The sequence below is a fragment of the Spinacia oleracea genome, chromosome 3 (genome assembly GCF_020520425.1).
Source record: "Spinacia oleracea cultivar Varoflay chromosome 3, BTI_SOV_V1, whole genome shotgun sequence".
NCBI lineage: Eukaryota > Viridiplantae > Streptophyta > Magnoliopsida > Caryophyllales > Amaranthaceae > Spinacia > Spinacia oleracea.
Window position 1 is genome coordinate 85,926,116 of NC_079489.1, and position 11,873 is coordinate 85,937,988.

Sequence of the window (11,873 nt, forward strand, 5' to 3'; positions counted from 1 at the left end):
GTTGTTTTCCACTTTTCTACTTTCCAACAATCTACTTTGTTTGTCTTTATGTCTTATTCTTTATTGCTTTTAGTATGGGGACCACAAATATAATTTTTTAAAATTCAAATTACATAAACTTTTTGATTTTTTTCCAAAAATAATTGGGGTCCCTATGGACCCTATGGGGTCACTATAGGTCCGCCCATGTACTCAACTACACTTATGTCAATTGACAAAGTTTAGTACTTTCTAAATGTATTTAGGTATGCCCAACTATATAAAAAGGAAATAAAAAATTTCTATGCCTTCCTACGCGTATTTTAGGAATATCATTATCTGATAGGTTGTACCGCTTCATAACAGTTGCCCAATTCATTTCGAATTCATCACCATCGTCTTCCTTCAAATCTAGGTACTCTTCATTCTTTCTGAACTTTCTGCAAAACTTTTGAGTAATGTGCCATAGGCACCACCTATGACATGATTCACTCATGGTTGACTTTAAAGCCTTCTTCATTGTAGCATCCAGATCAATCAATATCCCTACAAGGGCTTTACCTCCCATACATTCCAACCAATTACTAAATATCCACTCAAAGGTGTCGGCATTCTCACGTGAAACCAACGCACATCCAAGTAATATGCTTTGACCATGATGATTTACACCTGCAAAATTCGCAAATGGCATTTTATATTGATTGGTCAAGTAGGTAGTGTCAAAACATACAACATTGCCAAAATCCTCATACGCCGCTCTACTACGAGCATCAACCCAAAGAACATCCAGCAAAAGACCATCTTCCCCTTGTCTAAACACGCGGAAAAATCAAAATTATCTGCTTTCATCTTCTCATAGTAGGAAAACATCGCCCTAGCACCGGATTTCGTCTTTTCCTTTCTGAATTTAGCAATATAATCATGAAGATCTTTCTGTGAAAACGACATTTTACCATTCCTTCGCATTGACATCAAATTATACACTTGATTAGTCTGCATACCAATTTCCTACAAACCACCAATTCCCTCCCTACATGAGGATTCTCTTCAATAAGCCGCTTCCGGAATGAAGCAATTTTTCTAGACTTACCGGGGTTAGGTGGTGATTTGCATGTCCCATGACTGATCTCCGTATAACCCACTTCCCTAACTCATTTACACTAGCAAATACATGTACGTACAGGACATTCATTTAGAAATGCGTACACCACTGTTGTAACACCCTAATAATTACTTGCTTTTTATAAAATATTTTCCAACTTAAAACAAAGGAATTACCAAGATATTACCGCCACCGTGATAACGGCTAAGGCTATTTACCAGAATTACGCAGCGAAATTTAACTAACTTTGAAATATAATAAATAGTTAATGGTCATCGTACAACTTGGAACCATTAAGGCCCAAACCAAAACATTAAATAGTTGAAAATCCATTAATTAAAGTTTAAGAAAATACTGAAGTCGTGACTTAGAAATTAAATATAGAGTTTATAAATACGGAAGAGAAAATAATCTCTCAACTCAATCCCATGATAACTTCACCCGCAAGTTATCTCTAAAAACCTTTTATTTAAAATCTACTCCCCAACAACGCAAATGCAATGATGTATCATCATAGGGTCATTAAGGAAAAAACCATGACCGAAAGACATGAAGCACAAGATCAGCTATTGCTAAGTACGAACAAGCTAGAATGAAATCCTAGTCTAACATGCTTCACTCGACAATATAATAATCCACATACAAAAGCCATTTAATAACAAGTAACCATGGAGACAAGACTCGACACTTGACACGGCTCTTGACTCAAAAATTAATAAGCATTAGTTTTGAACGGGTAAAAGAAAATATCCATAAAAGGAAAAAAAAATGTGTGGGAAGCCAACCACACACCAAAGTAATAAATATCGAACCATACCGACGGAATTCCCGCGCTTAAAAGAAAGAATGAAACAACGTATCATTTAAGGAGTACAAGTTTTCCGGCAAGACTCCCCCAATTGTTCATACTCAAGGTATATACGTTCCAAGAGTTTTAAAGCTCATTCGGGTTGCACTTTACATTAATTAATATTTTATGCACAAGGTGAACTCAAGACACAACAACAAGACATAAAATACAAGCAACCAAACATTGACACTTCATTTTAATCCTTTAGGACATGTGATCAAACATAGGACTCAAGTGATATTACTCTCATTGTTCCTTCTCAATATACTATTGAGATAACCCGACATTGCCAGTTAACAAGCGGGGTGTACACAAGGCACGAATAGTCCTTAGTTCTATTCACATAAACTTCCCAAACATATTCTACTCGGCGGTAGAATAAATATTGCATTGCGGCACAACTATTTGGCTTAAAGTATGCTAGACATCTCGTACAATAGCATAAACATAATCCTTGCATGTGAAACACTCATACATGCATATAAATTTGAACAACATGCTTGACATAATTCAGCGATTATAAATTATCACAACATGACTGTTCACATAGGCTTCATAATTCAACAATAAACCATAACATGCTTGTTCACCACATCAAACCTGAATTCAATAATACTTCAATCACATGATTCACAAATAATAATCGTCACATAATCCTCATTTAAACGGTGGTCACCCTAGGCAAATATGTACCTCGAGTATTTGAGTACGGGGGCCACTTTGCAAATCACAGTCAATGCTAGAAATCACTTCCTATAATTAAAATAATAAAACTTAGTTATTATCCATGCTTACTAAATTTCCAGCAACTTTTAAGAGTTTTAAAACCTTTGGTTTAATTAGAAATTAGTTGCTCATGATTAAAATAATAGTCTCAATTGAACGATTAAAGTCATAGTACGAAAATATTAATACTTTGCCTTTAAAACCATTAAATTCAACACTTTAAAACCTTGGATTAAATCTGAAAATTACATTTGATTTCCCTAATTTAAATCACCATTAAATTATGTAAATCAATCACTTATTAAATTGGGATTAAAACCCTAGTATAAAATAATCATAAAAATCACTTCAGAACATCAAAAATCCACACTTTATTAATTTATTAAATCTAAAAATAATAGTTCCTTTTATAAAAATCATCCTTATGAATTCAAACACGTAAACAAACACAATACGGTGTTCATAACCGTTCACAACAGTTTAATTAATCAAAAACAATAATAATAATAATAATAATATAATTTTAAAATACGGAATTGAAATAGAATAGGCAAGGAAGAAGATAATTATACCAGCCCAGCCTATAGGACGGTACAATCACGAATTGAATGTGATTGGGCGCAAAAAGGGCTAAAATACACGGAGTATACGGAACAACACACAACACATGAGTAGTGTGTATTGTGCGCGCACGGGCAGTGAAGGCAGCAAGCAGCAACATTAGGGGCGGGGGCTTCGGTGCTTGGCAGGCACGAGAGAAAGAGGGTGAGAGTGTGTGCGTGTGAGGGGCAACAACCACGACACACAACAACAAGCAGCAGCGCAGCAACGCACAACAGCGCACAAAGCGTGGATGTGTGTGAGGGGGAGAGGGAGCGAAGAGAGTGTGGGTTGTGGCCGGGCGACGTGCGTGTGCACGAGGGCACAAGGGAAGACGCACGAAGAGAGGCGAGCGCTTGCAGACGAGCAAAGGTGCTCATTGTGTGCGGGCTAGGAGACGAGCTAAGAGAGAGAGTCGGACGAAAGAGAGAGCAAAAGAGGATAGAGAAAATTTAATGAAATTGTGAGGGGATCATCAATGCAAAGGGCTATATTTATAGGTTTCTAATCCCTAGTGGGCTTAGGGTTAGGGTTTAGCATTGGGCTTTATAATTGGGTTTAAATTAGAATTAAAAGCTTTGAGGCTTTGTTGGGTTCACCAACTAAATAGAATTGGGCTCAGACATTTAAAACACGGCCAAATAAATTCCCGAATAAAATAAAATAATTAATTTATTTAAGAAATTCAGATTTAATAAATAAAATAAAATTATATTATTTAAAATAAAAATACATTTAAATTATTATTAAATGTAATTAAATTCGTGAAATTCATAAAAATACTTTATAAATACATTAAAATATATTTATAAATTCAGAAAAATACGAGGTATTACAACTGCCAACATGAACCTGCGAATCAGAAGCAACACTATCACCATTGCCCTTACGCTTCCTATCAGGCAGAGCATTGTCCACATAAACTTACGCTTCTGTTTAACTACTTTTCCGATTTCAAAACCATCCTGTGTCTGGCTATTACTAGTACATTTCTTGAATGAACCACAACGACGCACAATACAAAACCCCTTTTGCCTCCCGTAAGCCTTCAATTGAACATCAATTCCCTCATAATCAGGGAATACCATACCCACCTTCACTTTAGGAACTTCGTCTTCCTCCCCATACGCAGTCAATACCAATTTCTTGAAAGGGGTTTTGAAACCATCTCCTACATTTCCCACATCGTTAATTATTAACAATAAATATTATCGCTAACAATCTTTTATATTCAATAATACCTATTGCATATTATCTTTATTTTCCATTTTTTTTCAATCCCTATTCATAACCACATATCTAATCGTCTCTACCATACATCTATAAATTAATAAGGAGAATAATTAAATAAAATTGTATAATATAATGTCAACAACAATACAAGGAACACTTAATGTGGTCTAAATCATTCCACTACAACAATCAAAATAAACTAAAAAATCCTAACTACTACTCCCTTCGTTTCTTTTTATTTGTTACGTTTGAACTTTTGCACGTTTATTAACGTATAATAAAGATTTTTTTTTCTTTTTTATTTTAAATGCTTTATATCCCATCATTTATATTAAAAAAATAAATCCAAATAAAACCTCAATACACTAATCATTACAACAACCAATAAGATTGTTTTATTTCAAAATGAACCAATAATGGAAAAGCACACATATTGTTAACTTAACATACTTTGGAAATTGTAAAGAAATTTAATGAGTTGAAAAAATTAGACCAATTAAAATTAAAAGCTGGCACAAAAAATGAGAGTATAATAAGTTTATAAAAGGAAAGATTCTTCAACATAACAAACATTATGAAACACCCTAAAAGAAATACGTAACAAACAAAAAGAAACGGAGGGAGTAATAACTAACAATTATTCATTATTAATACATAAATGTCGGACCAATCACAAAGTAACAATTAATCATGAAATTTCGTTAAATAGACATTAATATTCAATAAAGATTCATAGATTCCATACAAATCATAAATTCTTATCCCAAAAATAATCATAACTAAATATTAAGGGAGTTGATACACTTACCCTGGGGGTAAATCCAGATAACTTACCCTGTTTCTTGAATGGTGCCAACACATCAGTAAATATTTCATTTTGGGGGGAAAGCTAAGGAAAGATGGGGGGAACTTTTTGGTGAAATGGCGCCATTTAGCTTGCAATAGCGGGATTTTTAGAGCCCAAATTAAGTGAAAAAAGCCCAGCGAATTTTTTTCATTTCCACGAAATATATTAATCACAAAATCAATAGTCCAATCTAATTTATCAGTACTTCTCATCTGCTCCCTATACGTTCCATATTCAACCTCTTTCTCTCTCATCTCCTCCATGACTGTTGCCACCCCTCTCTATATATTTTCACATATAACAAATCCCCACTCTTTCACCATCAAAAAAAAAAATATTCCAGAAAGATTGATTGATTTAATTGGGAAATTTAGAGGGTTTGGAATTTTTCTGGAAAAATGATTAATTGGGAAATTTAGAGGGCTTGATATTTTTCTGGAAAAATGAATTGAATTTGAAGGTGGGAAGAAATTTACAAAAGTCATTTAGGGGATTTTGATGGTGAAATTCTGGGAAGATAAAAAGGGTGTGTGATTACCACTGTTAATCGCGATCCAGAATTGTCAAAACGATCCGGATCGTGGTCGAAGTCGCAATTGGGTTAGGATCGTTGTAGGATCGCGATTCCAAACCCGATTCTAACGATTCAATATTTTACTCGTTCATGCCCAAGAATCAAAGTAAAAAACTAAAATTTAAAAAATATTTCTTGACATTAACATCTTACCGGGCATAAGAGTCCTAATTCGACTTGAATCCCCCAATTAATTGCATTGAATTACTTCAATTCAGACCCAAAATAAAAAGGCCCAAATTCGGAGAAAACCCTAAATTTTGAATGAGTTAAAATTGGAGGTCCATGATCACATGAGTAGTGACAGAGATTGCCGGTGAAGGATAAGTACTCTCTGTCACTGATCATATTATCATAATACCTTCGAATGCCGTCGCCGATCATCTTTTTAGGTCGCCAGTTCTCTTCTTCTTTATTGCTTCCTCTCTCGCCCTTTCTTAATTTTTGCTGGAGCAAAGAATTGTTGTTTTTGTTGTTGTAACTGGTAATGGCCTATCCATAAAGTTTCTAATACTAAGTTACTAAAAGCTGCCCACCATTTGGCTTTACTTAATTTGCCAAGTGTTCACTAATTGACTTAATCTTTTTTAAACTAAATACATAAATAAATAAATACTAGTGATAATGTTACATAATCTTGGTTTTTTTTTTTTTTTTTTGCTGCAACCAAGATAAAAATTTACTTGTTTTAGTTATTTTTGACGAGATTGTTAAGAATATTTCCAAATCTATGCATTTTAGTTTTCTTTTTACTTGAAAATAAGTGTAATTAGTCATGTTACATCAGTTTAGCTACTCCTTTTCTTAATTACATTGAATATATTTTCATAAAATACTAAACTAATTAAAAATAATTTTTTTTTTTTTGTTCAAATGAGCTGCAATCTATATAATATACTAAAAGAGAGGAAATCAATGTGGTGATGACAAATGTCACTCATTGATTGGCCTCATTTTAATATTAATTAATTAAACTTAAAAAGTTGAAACAAAATAATATCTTGACTTTATTACAAAGTTTACGAATTACATACTCATTAAAATTTAGCAAAAAAATATTGTAAGAATTATTTCCATATTGAAATATTCTACGTGTTCTAACACTAATATGTACGGAGTAACACAATACTATGCCTAATACAGTAATACTTAACGCATAATATCTCATGTCAATATTTCAAGCCTAACATCTTAGACTGTCTAACATAATTTCATCTTAGTATATCTTATTTATATGATATAGTGTCGTAATTTGTATTCAAACGAGAAGACAAAATATTTTATGTACAATTAATTTATTAAGTTTATAACATTTACTCTCTCAGTCTCTTTTTGTTCTTTACGTATTCCGTTTAGGGTGTCTCATTATGTTCTTTACACTGAGAATCTTCCCTTTTATATCATCACATAAATGTCTTAATATTCTGTCAAAAATTATGCCTAAGCGGCTAAGCCTAACCATCTTACACTGTCTAACATAATTTCATCTTAGTGTATTTTATTTATATGATATAGCGCCGGGATTTTTATATTAAACGAGAAGACAAAATATTTTATGTACTTAATTTATTAAATTTATAATCTATATAATATACTAAAAGAGAGGAAATCAATGTGGTGATGACAAATGTCATTCATTGATTGACCTCATTTTAATATTAATTAATTAAACTTAAAAAGTTGAAACAAAATAATATCTTGACTTTATTACAAAGTTTACGAATTACATACTCATTAAAATTTAGCAAAAAAATTTTGTAAGAATTATTTCCATATTGAAATATTCTACGTGTTCTAACACTAATATGTACGGAGTAACACAATACTATGCCTAATACAGTAATACTTAACGCATAATATCTCATGTCAATATTTCAAGCCTAATATCTTAGACTGTCTAACATAATTTCATCTTAGTATATCTTATTTATATGATATAATGTCGTAATTTGTATTCAAACGAGAAGACAAAATATTTTATGTACAATTAATTTATTAAATTTATAACATTTACTCTCTCAGTCTCTTTTTGTTCTTTACGTATTCCGTTTAGGGTGTCTCATTATGTTCTTTACACTGAGAATCTTCCCTTTTATATCATCACATAAATGTCTTAATATTCTGTCAAAAATTATGCCTAAGCGGCTAAGCCTAACCATCTTACACTGTCTAACATAATTTCATCTTAGTGTATTTTATTTATATGATATAGCGCCGGGATTTTTATATTAAACGAGAAGACAAAATATTTTATGTACTTAATTTATTAAATTTATAAGTGTTATACTAAAAGAGAGGAAATCAATATGGTGATGAGAAATGTCACTCATTGATTGGCCTCTCTTTTAATATTAATTAATTAAACTTAAAAATTGAAACAAAATAATATTTTTGACTTTATTACTAAGTTTACGAATTACATACTCATTAAAATTTAGCAAAAAAAATATTGTAAGAATTATTTCCATATTGAAATATTCTACGTGTTCTAACACTAATATGTACGGAGTAACACAATACTATGCCTAATACAGTAATACTTAACGCATAATATCTCATGTCCAATATTTCAAGCCTAATATCTTAGACTGCCTAACATAATTTCATCTTAGTATATCTTATTTATATGATATAATGTCGGAATTTGTATTGTAACGAGAAGACAAAATATTTTATGTACAATTAATTTATTAAATTTATAACAGTGTACTCTCTCCCTCTCTTTTTGTTCTTTACGTATTTCGTTTAGGGTGTCTCATTTTGTTCTTTACACTGAGAATCATCCCTTCATATTTTCTATTATTGATATACCGATTTGACTAAAATATTTCCAAAATAATTTTGAAAATAATATTTCGTTTAGGGGTGTCTCATTTTGTTCTCTACACTGAGAATCATCCCTTAATATTTTCTATTATTGATATACCGATTTGACTAAAATATTTCCAAAATAATTTAGAACAAATTATTATTATTTTGTGATATCTATTATTGTCCTATTATGTAATCCAATAGTTTCTCCCTTTAAAAACCATTTATTCAAAATGATAGAAAAATAAAATAAATAAATTATATATATTTTAGGGAAAAGGGTTTTTTTGCGGGGATGGGTGTTATACTAAAACAACTAAATTGTCGAAGACGCCAAAACATAGTTTTGCAACTTAAAACTCTTTTACAAACAAAAAGTTGAATCCAGGAGTGACTTTACAAAGGTGGGTGATGGAGCGTGGATAAATTTATTTTGTACACGACCTCTCGAGACGGGGATTGGAAGGGGTGGGTAGGCGTAAGTTGATCAAATAATGAGGTAAATAAGGCGAGTATTAAGTGGGTATGACTACCGAAAGAAAGGTGGATGAGATAACTTTGTCTGACAGGGGGGTGATGAATGGGGATGAAAAAATTTGTCCATGTACCATTATTGGTTTACTATTTTTAATAAATAAGATACGGAAATGGGCAATAACAAATTTATCCTTCATTGTTTTAATTAGGAGAATATCTGGTGAGTGAGAGAGCGAGGGTGTATTTTATTTTTTACCCCTCCAAACGGGGATAGAGGAGTGGGTACCATTTCTATCGTGAATTGTGAGGATGGGGATGAGAATATTTAGGCTGATACGGGAGTGGAGGTCCCACCCCGCCTCAAAGTCGTCTCTACCTAAATAAAGTAAATGAATGCGTAGATGTTAAGTGATCGGGTAATGAAGTAGATGGGTTACGTGAGTATGAAGTGAGTATGACTATCAAAGTGAAAGGGCGGATGGCGTACAACTACTTAATGCTTGACAGAGATGATAAAAGAAGATGGAAATAATTTTGATTATGTACCCTTATTTGTTTTTAAAATTTTAATAAATAAATACGAATGGAAAAATAACAAATTTATCAATTCAATTTTAATTAGGAGAATATTTATAAGTTCTATTTCGATGATAAATGCCTGCCATTATAGTTTAGATTTCATATGATTTTATTTAGATTATAAACCGTGCATCGCACGGGTATTATACTAGTATAAATTACTAATGGAAAAGGAAGAATTCGAACTTCTGATTTATCGTAAGAGGCCCTCAATCTTAACCAATTGGCCCAGATGTCATCATTAAAACAATATAAATTGGTTGGAGATCGATATACTGGATTAAATTTTTTAGGAAAGTTATGAACCTGAAACGCCTAATGCGGAGTACTCCGTATGTAGTTTTAAGTTATTTAATATGGACGAACACAAAGAATCTATTAAAAAACGTTTGTAAGAAAGTCTACCATGTCATGTGGCGCTCTCCTTCTTCAATTCAACCACATGACATTCTATGTTATCAACATATATTCCAAAATCTCAAAATTAGAAACATGTGTATAATTTAGTCGAACACCATAATTGAAGATATTAATATTTGAAGCCGTGCATTGGCAAACGTGCCTAAAAAATGTGTCATCTAAAAAAAGAACGGATGAAATATTATTGATGAATTTATTAATTCCTCTCATGCCTTTATATTTTGCTTGTTTTTCTTCAAATAGTATTGATGGATTTATTTATTCCTCCCTTGCATCTTTCACATACAATTTTATTCTTTTAAAGAAAGATAATACTAAAACATACTGACGAAACAATGATTTTCATACTAAAATAAATATTATACAATTACTAAACTAATTCAAAATAATTAGAAAATAAAAATGAGTTAAGTTGCTAAGTCTAAGGCTATATTCTGTTCACCTTATTTCCACTTATTTCAGGAAAAATAAGTTCAGTTAAGTTCAAATAAGATAAGTTCGGGAAAAATAAGAGTTGACCAAATATAATTTATAACTAAGTTAAGTTTTGATAAGTTCTAATAATTCAAATAAGATAGTTCAAGAAAAATAAGTAAAAATCAGGTGAATTGAACGCACCTTAAATGTGTTATTGAGATGGTTCAATACGATAAGGATAACTTTATACGTATTTTTCAAAATTTCCTAACATAATATTTCATATACAATTATATGGATTATTCATTAAGGGGTTTAATTAAGTTCTGTTTAGTTCACCTTATTCCAGGACATTACTCCCTCCGTCCCTTAATACTCGCACCGCTTTCCTTTTCGGGCCGTTTCTTAATACTTGCACCGCTTCTATAAATGGAAATTTTTATTAATATTATATTATTTCTCACACTTACGTACTACCCCTTTGCAAAAAAAAAATTTAAAATTCATATCCTCCACTCACCACTACCCACCTCTTACACATTTCCCACTAACAATATTTAAAAAATACTACACTATCAACTAACACTATTAAATTAATAAGTCAATTCAAATGTCTTAAACTCCGCACCAGTCAAACCGGTGCGAGTATTAAGGGACAGAGGGAGTATTACTTACTCCGTATTTCATATCAGATAAGATCATAACCTATTTGGGCATGGAGCCTACTTTCAATCTTGATGAACTTCTCGGGGGTATGGACACCAACCTAGACAACGCAACTTCGACTATATTGAGCCTACTTTTACTTTTGAGGAACTTCTGGGTGATACAAACTTCAACCTCGACACCACAAATTTGGCCAACGTTATGATAGACCCTACTTTCACGGTTGAAGAACTACTTGGTGGTGCAGATGTCACACTTGATAAATTTCTTGATTTTTGATGTTGGGAAACCAATATATATATATTTGTTGAACGGAAGTAGTTTAAACGGATTTTTCATGAAATACCCCCGAATTATGGCGTAATTCACCAAATGCCCCTCGACTTTCAGAAATTCACCAAATGCCCCTCACAAATGACTTAATACCCAAAATACCCTTACTAATGACGCGCCGTTAGTCCTCCGTTAGCCTAATTTTTAAATTCACCAAATACCCCTATTTTATTACTTATTTCATATAATACCCCTATTCTGAAACTTAATTCACCAAATACACATAACTTAAAATTACCCATTTTGATGCTCAGCGGCT

The 11,873-nt window shown here is 32.1% G+C and overlaps 1 protein-coding gene across 2 annotated transcripts; it reads right to left on the reverse strand.

Annotated features, from left to right (window-relative positions):
- Positions 1-47: 47 nt before the first annotated feature.
- On the reverse strand, positions 48-6,449 carry LOC130470420 (protein FAR-RED IMPAIRED RESPONSE 1-like). 2 transcript variants are annotated; one of them, XR_008930712.1, is made up of 2 exons: positions 6,065-6,449; positions 48-4,428 (listed from the first exon to the last, which is right to left on the reverse strand). XR_008930712.1 is itself a non-coding variant. In XM_056840542.1 (2 exons), the coding sequence occupies exons 1-2, from the start codon at positions 6,069-6,071 to the stop codon at positions 242-244; spliced, it is 414 nt and encodes a 137-aa protein (XP_056696520.1). In that variant the 5' UTR covers positions 6,072-6,449; the 3' UTR covers positions 48-241. The 2 variants fall into 2 exon arrangements, 1 of the variants encoding a protein (XP_056696520.1); XM_056840542.1 differs by having other exon boundaries at positions 48-648.
- Positions 6,450-11,873: the final 5,424 nt, after the last annotated feature.